This window comes from Gracilinanus agilis, chromosome 2 (genome assembly GCF_016433145.1).
Source record: "Gracilinanus agilis isolate LMUSP501 chromosome 2, AgileGrace, whole genome shotgun sequence".
NCBI classification, from domain to species: domain Eukaryota; kingdom Metazoa; phylum Chordata; class Mammalia; order Didelphimorphia; family Didelphidae; genus Gracilinanus; species Gracilinanus agilis.
In genome coordinates, this window is record NC_058131.1 from 694,319,170 (window position 1) to 694,337,907 (window position 18,738).

Below are 18,738 nucleotides of genomic sequence, written 5' to 3' on the forward strand. Positions count from 1 at the left end.
ATTCTCCAGAAAGAACGATTCAACACCATTGAGCCGACATCAAAAAAGTTTAATGATGGTTTTCTCCACAAATGTCACTGTGCTGCAGGCACTGTCACTGCCGATGCGACAAATGGAAGGACTTCCTACCTGTCCTAACCAAGTGGGCATGCAGTCCCCAAAGGTGGACACACGGAACACCGCAGCAACGGCACAGCAGAAATACATGGCACCTCACGACATTCAGCCAAGCACAGTGCATCAGGACACAGTTGGACACGTGGGATCCACGGTGTGTGGGAAGGAATTCAAGATGGTGACGGGGGACAAGGAAGCAATAGGTTGAGACTCCCGGGGGCAGCGAGGGGAAGTGGGGGTTGGGGAGGGTGAATGACTCCCGTGGGAGGGAATTATTCACAAATAGGAAAAGGTAAAAACAGAGCCTGCCAACTTCACCTGGCCCTGGCGAGACGCGCCGGTTCAAAAGATCATTAGTGTCTGGATGGGAATCATCGGGCAGGAGAGAATCTACTTAGTTCCACGTCTCCGAGTTGGGCCAAAGAGGAATGGAGGAGCCTTGGTTTAGACATGGCAGGTAGAAGAGCGGTTATCCCATCTCCTCGTGAGATTCCAACCAGGCCCTGCCATCTCCAGGTCTTTATGGTCCAGTGTTTCTAAAGAACACTGGCTCCGACGTCATAGGATATGGGTTCAAGTCCTGCTTCTAACTTTGACATGTGTGCCCTAAGGCCAGTCCCCTTCACCTTCCAGGTCCCTTCTGTCCTCTTGGGATTCTAGGTGGCTTCCCCTGGGCTCCAGCTAAGGGAGGCGATGAGTCCAGCGACAAGACTCTCAAGCTCATTCCCTGGCGTGTGGTGATCACGTCGGAGATGGAGGGGGCACTCTGGCAGGATGAGAGCTGAGATACAGTACTAGACACAGAGAGGGAGCGACCCTCACCACAACACAGAAGCTTAGACAGCAGACATTTGGGATACCAAGCCAAGTCTTTCTGGGGAGGGCTGGGGAGGAGGGCGGTCTTAGGGCCATGACCTCGATAGAGGACCAAAAAACAACTAGAACCCCCAAAAGGCCACAGGAATCCACAGGGCACCTCGGCTTGGCCACTCTCTGAGAAGGCCCCCACCCCCAACTTCTCCCGCCCTGATGGGCTTGAGCGAGGCTCTGATTTTTGGAATGGTACAGAGTTTACGGTCACACAAGACACGGCCCATGAAAACAACGAGGCAGTCCAAGGATAATAGATGGAAGGCAAGAGAGATCCTTGGGGGAAAGAAGTGAGGCGAGGCCCCTTCCAGACCCTCTCCCCAACACACACACACACACACACACACACACACACGCACACACACACACACGCACACGCACACACACGCACACACGGCTAGACCATCACATGCAGCAGGTAAACACCGGACCCTCACGGCACAGCCCAGCCCAGCACCTTCCCAACAGGGGCCTTAGGGAGTGAGACAGCTGGCTTTAGTCCCAGTGGACGGAAGGACCCCTCTGGCTTCTGGGGAAACTCCAGGGCAGTGGTGGGTGTCTAGACACGGTCTGCTGTGATAATATGTTTCACAGAGGGGACGTATTCCCGAAGGCAGCAGAGGAGAAGCTGCGTCTCTCGGGAGGCTGGAACTTTTCAACTCAAATGAATAAATAACTTACTTGAATGACTATATAAATTAGAAAGTGACTCCACTAACTCACACGTGGAAATTGTACAACCCGTGGAAATGAAAACATGCAGAACAGTGACAGGGGGCTGGGCTGGGGCGGAAAGGCTGGGACTCCTGGGGTGAAAGATATTATCAACAGCACACATTCAATTTTGCACCCAATTCTTTTATGCCTAGAGGTGTACAGGGCTTCATACATTGGCAGGGTCTGGTGTGCATTCAGTTCAGGCTACCCAAGGAAGGAAGAGGGAGGAGTGCCTAGAAAGAGAGAGAGAAAAGAGAGAGGAGAGAGAGGGAGGGAGGAAGGGAGGAAGAGAGAGAGAGAGAGAGAGAGAGAGAGAGAGAGAGAGAGAGAGAGNGATATGTATATACACACGGCATATATATTCATACATGTAAATCCAATATATTTGCTGGTATTGTCTACATACATGTATACATAAATGTGTTATGTTTATACTTTATACACATTAACAAAATATATATGGACTCCTCTGTTCTTCTAATCTTTAGATGCTTAGAACTACTAATGGTTGTTGAATTCCCAATAAAAGATATTTTAAAAATTCTGTTGATATCCGTGTTATTCAGTGATGGGTGCCATTTTTAAGGTAGGTGGTTTAGAAGCCAAAACAAGAAGAGAATTTCAAGGTTAAATTTTACTTATAAGGCCTTGAATGGATGTTCTGAACGTCAGAAAAAGGATGAAAGATGAAAAAAGAAATGAGAAAAGAGGAAGATATGAAGGGGAGGAATCTGAAGGAGAGAGTAAGAGGGAAACGTGGAAGAAATAGCTGCGCATACCAGAGTTTCTTGGAGCCACAGAGGTAGACACCAAAAAGGGCTCGTCAAAGCCCTCACAATATATATATATATACATATATATATATGTATATGTATGTATGTATGTATGTATGTATGTATGTATGAGCTGTCAGCTAGCTAAACCCCAGAGCTTAATAGCGTCCCAGGATTAGCTGTGATCGTCTGGGGCTTGTTGCTCACCAAGGATCTGATGAATAAGCCAAGAAGAGGAAGGAGTCTTATTTGGGAAAACCAGACGTCCTTCACTGACTGTAGAAAGCCTCATTAGACACCTGAACATCAGCTGTGCTTACCTGGGAGCCTGCCTGCTGCCCACGCTAGGCGGGCGACGCTGGCTAACTGGGCTCCATGACCATAACCCTACAAGGATGAGACCACGATTGGGCTCCACCATCGCCGGGAAAGGATGCTTCAAGTAGACCACACACGGCCACCCCCAGTTTCCAGGTCATCCTCGGCCTTGACCAATTCCCCCCAAACACAGCTCCCTTCTCCTTCGAGATGTTGCGCTCTCATTCCCAAGATTCTCCAGAAAGAACGATTCAACACCATTGAGCCGACATCAAAAAAGTTTAATGATGGTTTTCTCCACAAATGTCACTGTGCTGCAGGCACTGTCACTGCCGATGCGACAAATGGAAGGACTTCCTACCTGTCCTAACCAAGTGGGCATGCAGTCCCCAAAGGTGGACACACGGAACACCGCAGCAACGGCACAGCAGAAATACATGGCACCTCACGACATTCAGCCAAGCACAGTGCATCAGGACACAGTTGGACACGTGGGATCCACGGTGTGTGGGAAGGAATTCAAGATGGTGACGGGGGACAAGGAAGCAATAGGTTGAGACTCCCGGGGGCAGCGAGGGGAAGTGGGGGTTGGGGAGGGTGAATGACTCCCGTGGGAGGGAATTATTCACAAATAGGAAAAGGTAAAAACAGAGCCTGCCAACTTCACCTGGCCCTGGCGAGACGCGCCGGTTCAAAAGATCATTAGTGTCTGGATGGGAATCATCGGGCAGGAGAGAATCTACTTAGTTCCACGTCTCCGAGTTGGGCCAAAGAGGAATGGAGGAGCCTTGGTTTAGACATGGCAGGTAGAAGAGCGGTTATCCCATCTCCTCGTGAGATTCCAACCAGGCCCTGCCATCTCCAGGTCTTTATGGTCCAGTGTTTCTAAAGAACACTGGCTCCGACGTCATAGGATATGGGTTCAAGTCCTGCTTCTAACTTTGACATGTGTGCCCTAAGGCCAGTCCCCTTCACCTTCCAGGTCCCTTCTGTCCTCTTGGGATTCTAGGTGGCTTCCCCTGGGCTCCAGCTAAGGGAGGCGATGAGTCCAGCGACAAGACTCTCAAGCTCATTCCCTGGCGTGTGGTGATCACGTCGGAGATGGAGGGGGCACTCTGGCAGGATGAGAGCTGAGATACAGTACTAGACACAGAGAGGGAGCGACCCTCACCACAACACAGAAGCTTAGACAGCAGACATTTGGGATACCAAGCCAAGTCTTTCTGGGGAGGGCTGGGGAGGAGGGCGGTCTTAGGGCCATGACCTCGATAGAGGACCAAAAAACAACTAGAACCCCCAAAAGGCCACAGGAATCCACAGGGCACCTCGGCTTGGCCACTCTCTGAGAAGGCCCCCACCCCCAACTTCTCCCGCCCTGATGGGCTTGAGCGAGGCTCTGATTTTTGGAATGGTACAGAGTTTACGGTCACACAAGACACGGCCCATGAAAACAACGAGGCAGTCCAAGGATAATAGATGGAAGGCAAGAGAGATCCTTGGGGGAAAGAAGTGAGGCGAGGCCCCTTCCAGACCCTCTCCCCAACACACACACACACACACACACACACACACACGCACACACACACACACGCACACGCACACACACGCACACACGGCTAGACCATCACATGCAGCAGGTAAACACCGGACCCTCACGGCACAGCCCAGCCCAGCACCTTCCCAACAGGGGCCTTAGGGAGTGAGACAGCTGGCTTTAGTCCCAGTGGACGGAAGGACCCCTCTGGCTTCTGGGGAAACTCCAGGGCAGTGGTGGGTGTCTAGACACGGTCTGCTGTGATAATATGTTTCACAGAGGGGACGTATTCCCGAAGGCAGCAGAGGAGAAGCTGCGTCTCTCGGGAGGCTGGAACTTTTCAACTCAAATGAATAAATAACTTACTTGAATGACTATATAAATTAGAAAGTGACTCCACTAACTCACACGTGGAAATTGTACAACCCGTGGAAATGAAAACATGCAGAACAGTGACAGGGGGCTGGGCTGGGGCGGAAAGGCTGGGACTCCTGGGGTGAAAGATATTATCAACAGCACACATTCAATTTTGCACCCAATTCTTTTATGCCTAGAGGTGTACAGGGCTTCATACATTGGCAGGGTCTGGTGTGCATTCAGTTCAGGCTACCCAAGGAAGGAAGAGGGAGGAGTGCCTAGAAAGAGAGAGAGAAAAGAGAGAGGAGAGAGAGGGAGGGAGGAAGGGAGGAAGAGAGAGAGAGAGAGAGAGAGAGAGAGAGAGAGAGAGAGAGAGAGAGAGAGAGAGAGAGAAAGAGAGAGAGAGAGAGAGAAGAGCTCCAAGGGTACAGAGGAGCTGGCGTCTGTCGGGCTTCTGGGCTTCTTAGCTGGCCTTGCCTTTGCCCTCTCGGAGCCTCACCCCGACGGCACAGATGAGTGCCGCTCCCTTCCCACTGCCGTCTTCTGAGAGGAGGAATTTGACGTTACATTTGGGGGCCAGCTCCTGCACTGTCTGATTCATGATCCTGGAGAAACTAGAAGAAAGGAGGAGAGAGAAATGGTAGAAGAGTGTCAGCAGTATTCACCAGGCCTGCCAGAAGAACCTGTGACTCATTGCTTACAGTGCAAAAGACTCTGGCTCTGCTCCCTGAGAACCTAGATGCAAATCCTCCTCCTAGTCTGTCTCACACCTTGGACAATATTCCTAGTTTCCCTGCGCCTCGGTTTTGTCACCTGTCAATGAAGGGGACTGATTTGTGGCTTCAGCGGTCCCTTGTCCCTAAGCGGGGAATCGAGGGAGCATCCCCTAAAAACACCTATGAAGGCAGCTTGGTACAGGGGACTTGGCGTTAGGAAGATGTGAATTCAAATTCCACCGCTGACCCACTGTGACTCTGGCCAAGTTGCTTAAATTCTGTGCCTCAGTTTTCTCATCTATCAAAAGGAGAAAGTTATAGCATCAACACTCCCCACCCTCACCCCCAGTTTATTGTGGGGACCAAATGAGATAGATGACTTAAGGAAAGCACTTTGCAAACCTTGAAACATCACTGAAGTGATAGCTAAGAGGAGGAAAAGCGGGAGAAGGAAGGAGAGAGGGGGAGGAGAAAGTGGGAGAAGGAGGAGGAGGAGGAGGACATTAGATAGAATCCACAGGACATGGCAACTGAACTGGAGACAGAGATGGAGAAGCAATAGTCAAACATGATCCCAAAGATGCATGGGGGAGAGAACATGTATTTATTAAGCACCTACTATGGATGAGGCTCTGGGCTAAGTACTTTACAAACATGACTGAATTTCACTGAAATGACACTGCCCTCGAAAGAAATAGCAATTCTGAAGGGAAAGACAGTCAAGGAGCAAGAAGATGATGAAATCAGCCATGAAAAAATGCCCTAGGATGGGCAGCTGGGGGGCGTCATAGTGCCCAGGGTGCCAGGCCTGGAGTCAGGAACACGTGTCTTCCTGAGTTCAAATCTGGCCTCAGACACTTTCTAGCTGGGTGACCCTGGGTGAGTCACTTCAAAAAAGAAAAGAAAATGCCCTTGGAAGGATTGATGAGGCTGAACTCTCCCTTCCAGGAATCATGTTGGCAGGATTCCAAGCCAAGGTTAAGACTTACTGAGGATGGAGTTTATAGAGCGTCCCGTCAACTCCTACAGTCACTTTCAGAACGTCCAGATTCCTGTTTTCCCTGATCTTGTCCACAACAGCTGCCACCCCAGCCCCGCAGAGCTGGGCAGCCCTCTTGGACACGACCCCACAGACCATCTTGACAAGGATACTGTCGTCACAGGTGCTGTTTAGACCCAGCTCCTGCAGAATCGATCGGACCTGGAGCAGGGCCAACCTATCACTGTAGAAAGGAAAGGAAAGGCAGTCAGTCATCCGTGACACTGATCTCCAAGCACCCTGCCAAAGTTTCTGGGGAGAATCTCCGAAAGAGCTGTGGGAAACTTTTCAAGAATGAAAGAGAGGGGCAGCTGGGTAGCTCAGTGGATGGAGAGCCAGGCCTAGAGACGGGAGGTCCTAGGTTCAAATCTGGCCTCAGACACTTCCCAGCTGTGTGACCCTGGGCAAGTCACTTGATCCCCATTGCCCACCCTTAACACTCTTCTGCCTTGGGGCCAATACACAGTATTGATTCCAAGACAGAAGGTGAGGGTTCAAAAAAAAAAAAAACAAAGAATGAAAGAGTCTGCTGTCAAGAGAGATCTGGATTTGGTGTCTGCCTCTAAAGCTCGTTCTGTGGCTTTGGATAAATCCATTAACCTTTTGGGAGCTCAGCTTCTGGAAATGGGAATAATTCATCAGCCTTTTATACTACCTTACAGGGTTGTGATGAGGCTAACCTTGAACTATCATGCATAAAAGCACTCCTCCAAACCTTAAAAATCTATGCAGATGTCCGCTTTTCCCCATGATAATTATTTGACAGACCAATAGCTAATATATATATGAGAAAAAGGAAATTGAAGGAATTATAACAGTCAATGAAGAAGATATACTTAAGAGAATAGTCTAAAAGACTATTTAAACCAATTAACTTTAGCAAGAATTTCAGGATACATTATACTATATATTATACAGTATATAATTATATATACTATATATAGTACATATACTACATATTACCAGTGAAGTCTGGGAGGAAGGACAGAAAGAGGAACAGATAATATAAAATACTTGGAAGTCTAGCTGCCAAGACCAATCCAGGGACTATATAAAAATAATCATAAAACACTTTTCACACAAACAAAAACAGATTGGAAAAATATTGTTCATGGATAGTCTGAGCCTAAATACACACAAATATATATATATATATATGTGTGTGTGTGTGCATATATATATATATATATGCACACACACACATATTTATTTATTTTGGGTGAGTCTACATATATGTTTGTGTATCCCCATTTTACAGATAACAAAAATAGAGTCAGCAACCTATGTAGGACCACCCAGCTAATAAGTATCTCCTATATAATTTCTCTTTTAGTCCTGACATGTTGGGAACACAACAAATCAGATTGCTCCCAGTACAGAAATTCTTTTCATATTTGTGGATCAGGAACTCATCAGTAATGTGTGGATTTCAAGCTAGAAGGGACCTTTCGGGTCATCTAGTCCAATCTTCTCATTTTACAGAGGAGGAAACTGAGACCAATGGTGGTTGAGTGACTTGCTCGGTGTCCTACAAAAATGGGAGCCCTAACCATTCTACTACACCACCCATTCAGAGGATTCATAGGATCAGATTAAGACCTGGACAGGATCTTCCAGGTTCTCTCAGGTCAGCTGGTCATTCTGTGATATGATAGCATGATCGGTGTGAGGTGGTACCTCAGAGTTGTTTTGATGTGCATTTCTCTAATCAATTGTGATTTAGAACATTTTTTCATATGACTGTAGATAGCTTTGATTTCACCTGAAAACTGCCTGTTCGTATCCTTTGAACATTTGTTAACTGACGAATGACTCGTATTTTTACACATTTGACTCGGTTCTCGATAGACTTGAAAAATGAGACCTTTATCTGTGAAATCTGTTATAAAAAGATTTTCCCAGTTCGTCGTTTCTCTTTGTATCATGGCGGCACTGGTTTCGTTTGAACAAAAACATTTAAATTTAATATATTTCAAATTATTCATTTTGCATTTTGCAGTATTCTCCAACTCCTGTTTGGTCCTAAATTCTTCCTTTCTCCACAGATCTGACAAGTAAACTATTCAGCGTTCCCCTCATTTCCTTATGGCATCACCCTTTTTCTAAATCATATATCCATTTTGACAGTATCTTGGTAAAGAGTACGAGATATTGATCTAGACCTCATTTCTGCCGGGCTGTTTTCTAGTTTTTCCGGCAGTTTTTGTCCCCAAAGTTGGAATCTTTGGGCCTGGGTTTATCAGACACTAGACTGTTTGTATGGCCACTTAGAACTGTATATTGTTTATCTCATCTTTTCCACTGATCTACCATTCAATTGCTTAGCCAGGACCAGATTGTTTTGATGATTTACTGTTTTATAGTGCAGTTTGAGATCTGGCATGGCGAGGTCACCTTCCTTCACTCCCCCCCACCCCATTCATTCCCTTGATATTCTTGATCTTTTGTTCTTCCAGATGAATTTTGTTATTATTTCTTTTTTTTTTTTTAAACCCTCACCTTCCATCTTGGAGTCAATACTGTGTATTGGCTCCAAGGCAGAAGAGTGGGAAGGGTAGGCAATGGAGGTCAAGTGACTTGCCCAGGGTCACACAGCCGGGAAGTGTCTGAGGTCAGATTTGAACCTAGGACCTTCCGTCTCTAGGCCTGGCTCTCAATCCACTGAGCTACCCAGCTGCTCCCTTTTGCTATTATTTATTCAAGCTCTATAATTTTTTGCTAGTTTCATTGGTATGGCACTGAATGAGTAAATTCATTTAGGTAGAATTGTCATTTTTTTTTATCATATTAGCTTGGCCTGCCCACAAGCAATTAAAATTTCTCTTTTTAAATCTGACTTTACTTGTATGAAACGTATTTTTGTGATTACGTTCATAGAATTCCTTGTTTTTGTTTTGTTTTTCTCAGCAATTAGAATCCCCGTATTTTATACGGTTCAGAGTTATTTTAAATGGAAATTGTCTTTCTACCTCTTGCTGCTGGAATGTGCGGATAATACAATGTTAATCATTTGTTTGGAATTATTCTGTATCCTGCCACTTTGCTAAAATAATTCATCATTTCAACTCGTTTTTTAGTTGATTCTCTAAGTATATCATCCTGTCACCTATAGAGATGGTAGCTCGGTTACTGCTATAGCTGGGCAGGGGCTGCTCTGCTGTTGGCATAGGCAAAGTCTCAGGAACTCGATGCTGGTCTGGAACCAGGTTGAGAACCTCGAGCAGGGTGAAGGAGGGGGTTTGGGCCCAGGAGCTCGCTTTTGGCCCGTGCCAGGCTCATGGGTGCAGCCTTGCTATAGTCAGGGGTTCCCAGACTTTTTTGGCCTCCTGCCCCCTTTCCAGAAAAGATATTACTTAGCCCCCCTGGAAATTAATTTTTTAATTTTAATAGCAATTAATAGAAAAGATAAACGCACCTGTGGCCATCACTGCTCCCCTGGATCGCTGCAGCACCCACCAGGGGGCGGTGGCGCCCACTTTGGGAATCACTGCTGTAGACCATGCTTCCCTCTCACCCCAGCAAAAGAGACCCAGACCTTGTCTCTCCGCCTCCCAAGTTGTGTACTACAGGAGAATCGCCTCATCCCATCCCTTTCTCGGTTCTGCCACTCTAGTATTCATTTTTTTTTTAAACCCTTGTACTTCGGTGTATTGTCTCATAGGTGGAAGATTAGTAAGGGTGGGCAATGGGGGTCAAGTGACTTGCCCAGGGTCACACAGCTGGGAAGTGGCTGAGGCCAGATTTGAACCAGGACCTCTTATCTCTAGGCCTGGATCTCAATCCACTGAGCTACCCAGCTGCCCCCATATAATTTTATTTATTTATTTATTTTAAACCCTTGTACTTCGGTGTATTGTCTCATAGGTGGAAGATTGGTAAGGGTGGGCAGTGGGGGTCAAGTGACTTGCCCAGGGTCACACAGCTGGGAAGTGGCTGAGGCCAGATTTGAACCTAGGACCTCCCGTCTCTAGGCCTGACTCTCCATCCACTGAGCTACCCAGCTGCCCCTCTAGTATTCATTTTGAAGCTCTCTTTTAAGGTTGGTTGGAGGAGATTTTCAAAGCAATTTGGGTTTTCCAGTCTCTACTTTGCCATTCTGGCTCCAGGTCGGCTCTGACCAGAGTTCTCTACGACACGCCATATTAATGATTCTTGTTTGTTCATGTTTTCAAAGTACTAGTACCGTGTCTTATACCCTTGTAAGGTTGGGAATTTGAACCAAAAAGCCTTTATTATTTTTTTTCAAACTCTTACTTTCTGTCCTAGTAACAATTCAAAGACAGAAGGGCAAGGGCTAGGCAGTGGACGTAGAGTGACTTGACCAGGGTCACAAAGCTAAGAACTATCTGAGGCCAAATTTAAACCCCGGTCCTTCCAATTCCAGGCCTGGCTCTCTGTTCACTGGGCCGCCTCGCTGCCCCGATACAAACATTTATCAAGCACCTATGAAAAGCTGAGGACAAAATGAAACGGAAATATCCCCTCCTTCAAGAACAAGACGTTTTCAGTGAACCGGGGTAAAGCAATAGGCATCAAGATCTAAACTTTAAACTCTGAGACTTGCCTAGAGTCGGAGGGGAATCCAGCCGACTATTCCCACTTTACAGATGAGGCTGCTGAGGAGCCGCAGGGACTTGCCTGAAATGGAAGGTGATGCCTACGGGAAAGGGTTAGGAGCCCAGATTATCCCCTTGCCGCTCGCTTACCTTTCAATCTGGGATAGGAACTTGGTCTTAAAGATTCCCCGGGTTTTCAAAGCCTCCGAAATGTGGCCTCGGAACAGGAAACCGTTCTTAGTGAAGTCAATTAAAATGTTTCGGACGATTTCTCCCAAGTACATCCCGCTAATCATCTTCTCATACCTGGAAAACGGAGCCAAGAGGAGCCACGGTGAGAAGAAAGAAGCCTGCTGGGCTGACGAGCCTCTCCGGCATGGGAAAGCAGAGCAGGCTCCCCAGCATCCCCAACGTCCTCCTTCCCTGCGGGAGACGCCCACAGCCAGCTGTCAGGCCATACAATTTCGCACTAGACTGGCGTGACATTCGCAGGAATTCACTGGCGATAAGAACTGGAAGGAGTCTCGGAGGATGTGGGTCAGTCTTCTTGCCTGATGTAGAAGGGAGCTGAGGACCTCGGAGAGGAAGTGCCTTAGCCCAGCTAGTAAGAGAAGCCAGATCCCTCCAGGCTTGGTCAGTGGAGTCTTGGCTATTAGCCCCATGCTATTATCTACATCAGGGATTGCCAAAGTGGGCGCCACCGCCCCCTGGTGGGTGCTGCGGCGATCCAGGACAGCGGTGATGGCCACACTTTTTTTGTATTACATTCTATTCTGAGTTCAATAAATAGTTTCAGAATTTCCAGGGGGCGCTAAGTCATATTTTTTCTGGAAAGGAGGCGGTAGGCCAAAAAAGTTTGGGAACCACTGAACATGTTTTCAACAAGTAGGTTCAAATTGAATTTGAATTCAGAGGAGCTGAGATCACTTCCCACCTCAGACATTTACTACCTGGGTGACCTGGGACGGGTCACTTCTGGGCCTCGGTTTCCTCATCTGTAAAATGAGGGAGCTGGACTAGAGAATGGATAGATAAGCCATAAGGTCCCCTCTCTCTCTGAACGATCTCCTCTTCTCACTCACAGCAGGTTTGGAGCAGGATTATTCCCTAGTACAGCCCCCCGAGGAAACCTTCCTCACCAATGGCACCATTTAACCAGAACCTTACTAATCAAGGTCCCAGCACCAGGTCCCTTCACAGAGGTCTAAAACCAGTAGGTGGCACCAAATACCTTCAACATGGTCCTCTAAGGATCTGAGTTGCTTGGGCACTAACCAGTACATGGAAGAGCTGCCCAGGGATTTGTTTCCCTCCTACCAGCTGTCCTTCTATAAAGGGAGTGACTGTCCTGGCAGAATGATATGACGGGTAGCCCATAAGACTTGTGAGGGATTCTGCAGAGAGGATTTCTTTCCAGTTGGCCTAGAGGGCTCCTAGGATCCCTTTCTCAATAGAATTATAGTTTCACAGCTCAAAGAGACCTCAGAGGTCATCAACTCTAATAGATAAGGAAACTGAGACTCTGAAAATTAAGTGATTTGCCCAAGGCCAGCTAAGTAGCAAGGGACAGAGCTGGGATTTGAACCTAGGGTCTCCCTAGCTCCAAGTCCAGTCTTTCCTCATTGAACCTGTTCTCAGAACTTTTTGTCTTCCCCTACACATTCTGGGCTTTCCAGGAACAGTAAAGAACTTGAACTCATCTATTGCACATCCCCTAACTTCTGTGGCTTTGCTCCAATGGGGCCAGGGGGCCGAAGTTTCTCCAAATGGAGTGGACAGAAGCCCTAAAGAGACTCTGGAAGGATCACAGAGATCAGAGCTCCAAACAGCTGACTGGCAATAGCAGGTAAGCAAAAAGTGAACAAGGCGAATTTGTTTGAATAGGAGGTGGGGAGTTTGAGCTTTGCCTTTCCAAAGGTCTCCTTCGGCCCCTTGGGCTTTATCTGAAGACCTTCCACAGTGCCACCTGTGCTCTCCTGATGTCACAACCCAAGAACCTTTGGGCTTTGCCATCTTCTCTATAGCTGAAACCTCATGGACTTTCTCATATGGTGTTTCTTTCAATTAGTGTGTGAGCACCTTGAGGACAGCAATGACCTAGTTTTTTTTCTATTTGTATTCCCAGTACTTACCACAGTGTATGGCACATAGTAAGTTCTTAAATGTGCCCACCTTCCTGCCCTCCTTTCCTTCCTTCTTCTGAATTCCTTCCTCCCTCCCTTTTTTCTTGCCCACCTTTCTTTCTTCCTTTTCTACTTCTCTGCATTCCCTTCCTCCCTCCTCCCATCTTTTTTCCTCCCTTTCTTCTATTTTTCCTTCCCTCCCTCCCTCCTTTCTTCTTTCCTTCTTCTATTTATAGACCAATCTCATCTTCTCTTGACCTCTCACCCTATTCTGCAACTCACTGAGCCCTGGGCAAATACCTCTGTTTGCCAGCATTGAGGGAAAAATCATCCACGATTCTGTCATACTCCGTCCTAAGGTCTTCTAGGCATCCGTTGTCCCCAAAAGCACCCCACTCCATGTTGACGCACATGCGTCCCTCATTCCCGTCCACCAGCTCAATATTCTTCATCTCTTCCATGTAGCAGGCATTGCTTCCTGTCCCTGAATTAGAAAAAGAAAGGAAATGAATGGTGGACTCAATGGATGGATAGGACTACAGACTCAAGACAGGAAAGGACTTTTCTAAACTATCTGGTTCGCCCCATCTCCTATTTTACAGAAGAGAAAACTGAGGTCCAGAAAGGGGACTTGGTATGTCCGAGGTCACATGGGGGTAAGCAGGATCTGAACCTGGTTCTCCGACTCCAAATCTAGCAATCTTTCCATTCTCTATTCTCTCTGTTCAGGATTCTTTGGATACTTGGGCTCTACGAAGGTCATGGCTTTGTGAATTTACAGCCTGGTGCGATGGAAAGAGTAGTTTGACAGCAAATCTAGCAGGCACCACTTGTTACCTGAGGGACCCCAGGCAGGACTTTCTCTTAGAGCATAACCAAAACCAAACCAAAACAAACAAACAAACAAAAACCACCCTACTTTCTGTCTTAGAATCAATACAACATTGGCTTCAAGGCAGAAGAGCCATAAGGGTAGGCAATGGGGTTAAGTGACTTGCCCAGGGTCACATAGCTAGGAAGTCTCTCAGGCCAGATTTGAACCCAGGACCTCCCCTCTCTAGGTCTGGATCACAATCCACTGAGCCACCCAGCTGGGCAAGACTTTCAGCAATTCCCTGTATTCTATAACTCTCTTATTTGCTGCTACCATAAAGATTTCTGTCCCCTCAAGAAGAGAATCTTAAGGAACGACTAAGAAGAAAGAACTTGCTTTGATTAATTCATACTGAGATGGCAGTGACTGCTGGCATTGTGGGGGGACGGGGGGAAGCTTTTCTACTTCAAAGAGCCTAGAAGAGGGGGCAGCTGGGGGACTGTAAGAGCCAGTGGCTTCATGCCGCGCAGAACCGTGGCCTTGATGCCCTGCCAGAGCACCGAGCACACAGGCCAACAGGATCCTTGGGGAATATCTGCTGAAAGCAGAGGCGATAAATGTATACAAATCAAAGAAAGAACAAAACAGAGAAATCGCACTCAGCCCCGGAGAATCTACTCCTGCCCTTCTCTGCTGAGATCAGCAAACACTTAGGAAGCATTTACTGTGTGCCAAGCACTGTGCTGGCAGCGGGCATACAAAGGCAAAAGCAGTCCCTGCCCTCAGGGAGCTCCATGGCCCACTGGGGGAAGGGAAGGTAGAGGGGGGCCAGCCCCAGTGCGGAGTGCTGTATACACTGTCAGAATCAGGTCGATGGTTCCATTCGTACGGATGGCCTGATCCCCCACTTTCCTTCATATTTATTCTTTGCAACAAAGATGGCTCTCAAGGGAAGGGAAAGAAGGGAGAGATGTGAGGAACATTTTTTTCCTTTAAAAAGTATTTTCTTCTTTTTTAATTTTATTTTTATTGTCATGCAAAACCCACTTCCATGTTGGTGATTGTCGTAAGAGCAAATCATACATAACCAAAAGCCACAAATAAAACTATAAATACACCAATGTGAAAGATGACTCCAACAGTTCTTTCTCTGGAACATTTTTTAAAAGCAAATTAGGTGGGGCAGCTGGGTAGCTCAATGGATTGAGAGTCAGGCCTAGAGACGGGAGGTCCTGGGTTCAAAGCCGGCCTCAGACACTTCCCAGCTGTGTGACCCTGGGCAAGTCACTTGACTCCCATTGCCCCCCCCCAAAAAAAAAAGCAAATTAGGTAGGAGCAGCTAAATTGTTCATTAAATGACAACCAGGCCTAGAGACAAAAGATCCTGAGTTCAAATTTGGCCTCGGACATTTCCTAGGCCTGTGACCCTGGGCATGTCACTTAACTCCTATTGCCTAATCCTTACCATTCAATTTGCCTTGGAACCAATACTTAATAACCCTGCTAAGTCTCTTCTCCTCTGTCTGCCTCAGTATCCTCGTCTGTAAAATGAGGGGGTAGGACTCAATGGCCTTTCGGGCCCCTTCCATCGTTAAATTACAGAAGCTGGGCTCGGAGTCCCTAACAGAAATTAGGGGAAGAAAGGAAGGGTGACTCAGGGTTTTTGGATACAGTTCTTGCTGTCAAACAGCTCCCTTAATCCATGACTCATTTTTCAGGGGAGCCTCTGAGCCAATTGCCCTTCCCCAGGCTGGGTGTGTTCTGTCAAACAGGAAGGCAAACCACACAGGCCCAAATCTGCCTCGTCACCCTACCTAAGCATTTTTAGACCCAGCCCCAAACAAGTGGGAAAAGGTTTTGCAAAAGGAAGATGGGAAGAATGGCCCCAAGGAAGGTTGCTTCTATGAAGGCTCCTCAGCTTCTTCTATAGAAAAAAAATTTTTAATCCTAACATCTCTTTGGGCAGGCAGATGAGCAATGAATTTGCTCCTCAAAATGTCTTGCTGAGGCCTGAACTACGGGGGCCTCCTCCACTAGCTGGGGATGTCATGCCAGTGACAGAAATGTCCCACAGAATGGAGACATGCTAAAGGGACCAGGAGAAAGCCAGGGGGACCTCGATCTTCCATATGGAAGGGCTTGGGGGGAAGTATTTGGGACACATGCCCATAAAATCACCACTTAAGTCTGCCCCGAAGCTGGGGATCTTTCTTGCATTCTCCCAATTAAGCAAAGAACTCTAAGCACTGTAAGTACTTAATAAATATTCAATCAACTTTCATTTGCAACCAGCTTAAACATTCCAGGGAAGCAGTGTAATGGCTATACAATCTGTGCCTTTAGAAAAAGACCTTATAAAACCACATGAAGCAGAGAAAATTTTATAGGAGGGAAGAACAGTGCCCTTCAGTCAAAAGATGAAGTCTGGTGCCTCAGTTTTCACATCTGTAAAATAGAAATAATCGTAGCATTTTCCTCACATGGTTCATCATGAGGATTAAACGAGGTCATGAAGAGTCAGACACAACTCAAACAACTGAAGAACAACAGAAATATCCGAGCTCAAATCGATCTCAGACACTTACTAGCTAGGAGACCCTGGGTAAGTCTCTTTACCTCTGCTTGCCTTAGTTTAGCTCAACTATAAAATCTTCTTGTGAGGGCGAATCAAATGTGGTTATATTTGTAAAAAGCACAGTGCCTGGCATGTGGGTGGTCTTTAACTGCTTATTCCCTCCCCTTTCCCCACTGCCCTCCATGGTAGAGTTTCATCTAGACCAGGGGTTCCCAAACTTTTTTGGCCTACCACCCCCTTTCCAGAAAAAATATTACTTAGTGCCCCCTGTCATATACTCTCACCACCCCCAAATGCACCTGTGGTCATCACCACCCCCCTGGATCACTGCAGCACCCACCAGGGGGCAGTGGCGCCCACTCTGGGAATCACTGATCTAGACTGTTCTCCAGGGTCCAGTGTCTGCACTCAGGACCATCACAAGCAGAACTAAAGGGCTTTATGTCCCAGCATTGGCATAAATCGATCCCACACCAAAGTGGCATGTAAGGATGAACTGGAAGAACTGAGACTTGTATCCTAGAGATGTCACTGGGGGAACCCGATGGGTTTCCTTCCATTATCAGAAAAGTCTTCACATGGAGGATGGGTTAGATCAGTTCTGCTTGGGCACACTGGGAACAATGGACCAAAGCTGGAAAGATGCCAACTTAGACTCAAGTCCAGGAAATATTTCCTAACTGTGAAAGTCAACCAAAAGTAGAAGAGACCATCCAGAGAGATGGTGGGGTCCCCCTCCTTGGAGATCTTCTGACACAGGCCTGAGAGGTCATTTTTAGGTTTGCTATAGTAGATTCCTTTTAGGCAAGGATTAGATCAGGGGATGCCCGGCATTCCTTCCAGCCTGGGATTCTAGGTCAAGCAGAAGCGAATGATTTAATAAAATATCTTTTTAAGGGCATGTGCCTTTGACTATATACCAGGAGAAAACACAAAGGAATGAATCCTAAACAATGGAATTCCAGACCCCACAAACAACTGAATAGAAGAGTTGTATATTTGGGGCAAGTGAAGCCTTCGAGTATACCTTAAATGATACCAGAATGAGGATTACCTACACACCTCCTCAGCCCATAAGCAAGGTTGGCAATCATTTCTGTGCCAATTCCCAGGGTGCCGGGGAGCCACCGATCATCTGGGACTCACCTACAATGAGTCCAACTTCACAAGTCCGCTCTTCATAAGCACAGGTCATCATGGTGCCCACGGTATCATTGACCAAAGCCACAACATCCAGGTCAAATTCCTTTGGAGAGAGAAGGATGCAGGAGGAGATTAGCTGAAGCACAGACAGATGTTGGGCTTTTGTGGGGAGGGGGGGAGAGGGGAGAGGGTGTTTTTTTAATAATAGCCTGTGAAATATTTATTAGCCTTTCAATTGAACCCATCTGGAAACTGTCTTCAGTTCTGGAGATAACAGTTCAGAATGGGCATCAGAAAGGCTGTGTGATCCACTGAATCCAAGGCACAGACAGGAAGCCTTGAATTTGAATCCCAAGTCCCTACTTACTCCTGGAATGATCTTCTCTAAGGTAAATATCCCAAGCTTTCTCCATTGACCTCATGTGGTATGATCTCCCACTCCCCTAACCAGACTGGTCACTTTCTTCTTTGGAATTGACTGTGTTCACCATACAAGAAAGAGCACAGACTTGAGATTCAGAGAACAGGGGTTCAAATCCTGCTTCTGAAGCTTGATGCCTGTGTGGCCTTGAACGGGTCCCCTGACTCAGTTTCCTTAACTATAAAATGATGAGGTTGAATTATTTAGTCTGGTGAAGCCCACAGTCTTCTTCTCAGAAATAATGTTTCATGATTCAAAGATATGCTAACATGGCTAATACAGAAAAATGTTTTGCAGGATTTCACATGTATAATTTGTTATCATATTGCTTGCCTTCTCAATGGAGGGAGGGGACAGTAGGAGGAAGAAAGACTTGGAATTCAAAAAAATTTTTAAAGAAATGGTTTAAGGGCAGCTAGGTGGGTTAGTTTGAGAGTCAGACTTGGCTAGGTTCAAATCTAGGGTCAGATACTTCCTAGCTGGGTGACCCTGGGCAAGTCACTTAGCCCCCATTGCCTAGCCCTTACTGCTCTTCTGCCTTAGATTCCATGTATTGATTCTAAGGTGGAAGATAAGAGAAAGGAAGGAAGGAAGGAAGGAAGGAAGGAAGGAAGGAAGGAAGGAAGGAAGGAAGGAAGGAAGGAAGGAAGGAAGGAAGAAAGGAA

The 18,738-nt window shown here is 46.9% G+C and overlaps 1 protein-coding gene across 2 annotated transcripts in view; it reads right to left on the minus strand.

Annotated features, from left to right (window-relative positions):
- Nucleotides 1-5,073: 5,073 nt before the first annotated feature.
- The window catches only part of HK1 (hexokinase 1), a 64,652-nt gene continuing 50,987 nt past the window's right edge, over nt 5,074-18,738 (minus strand). For both annotated transcript variants that reach the window (XM_044659178.1, XM_044659177.1), the window contains 5 exons: nt 17,656-17,755; nt 13,421-13,604; nt 11,148-11,303; nt 6,392-6,625; nt 5,074-5,300 (listed from right to left, as the gene is read on the minus strand). In XM_044659178.1, the coding sequence (XP_044515113.1) occupies nt 5,150-5,300; nt 6,392-6,625; nt 11,148-11,303; nt 13,421-13,604; nt 17,656-17,755 (825 nt within the window). In that variant the 3' untranslated portion in view covers nt 5,074-5,149. The remainder of the gene's footprint in view (nt 5,301-6,391; nt 6,626-11,147; nt 11,304-13,420; nt 13,605-17,655; nt 17,756-18,738) is intronic.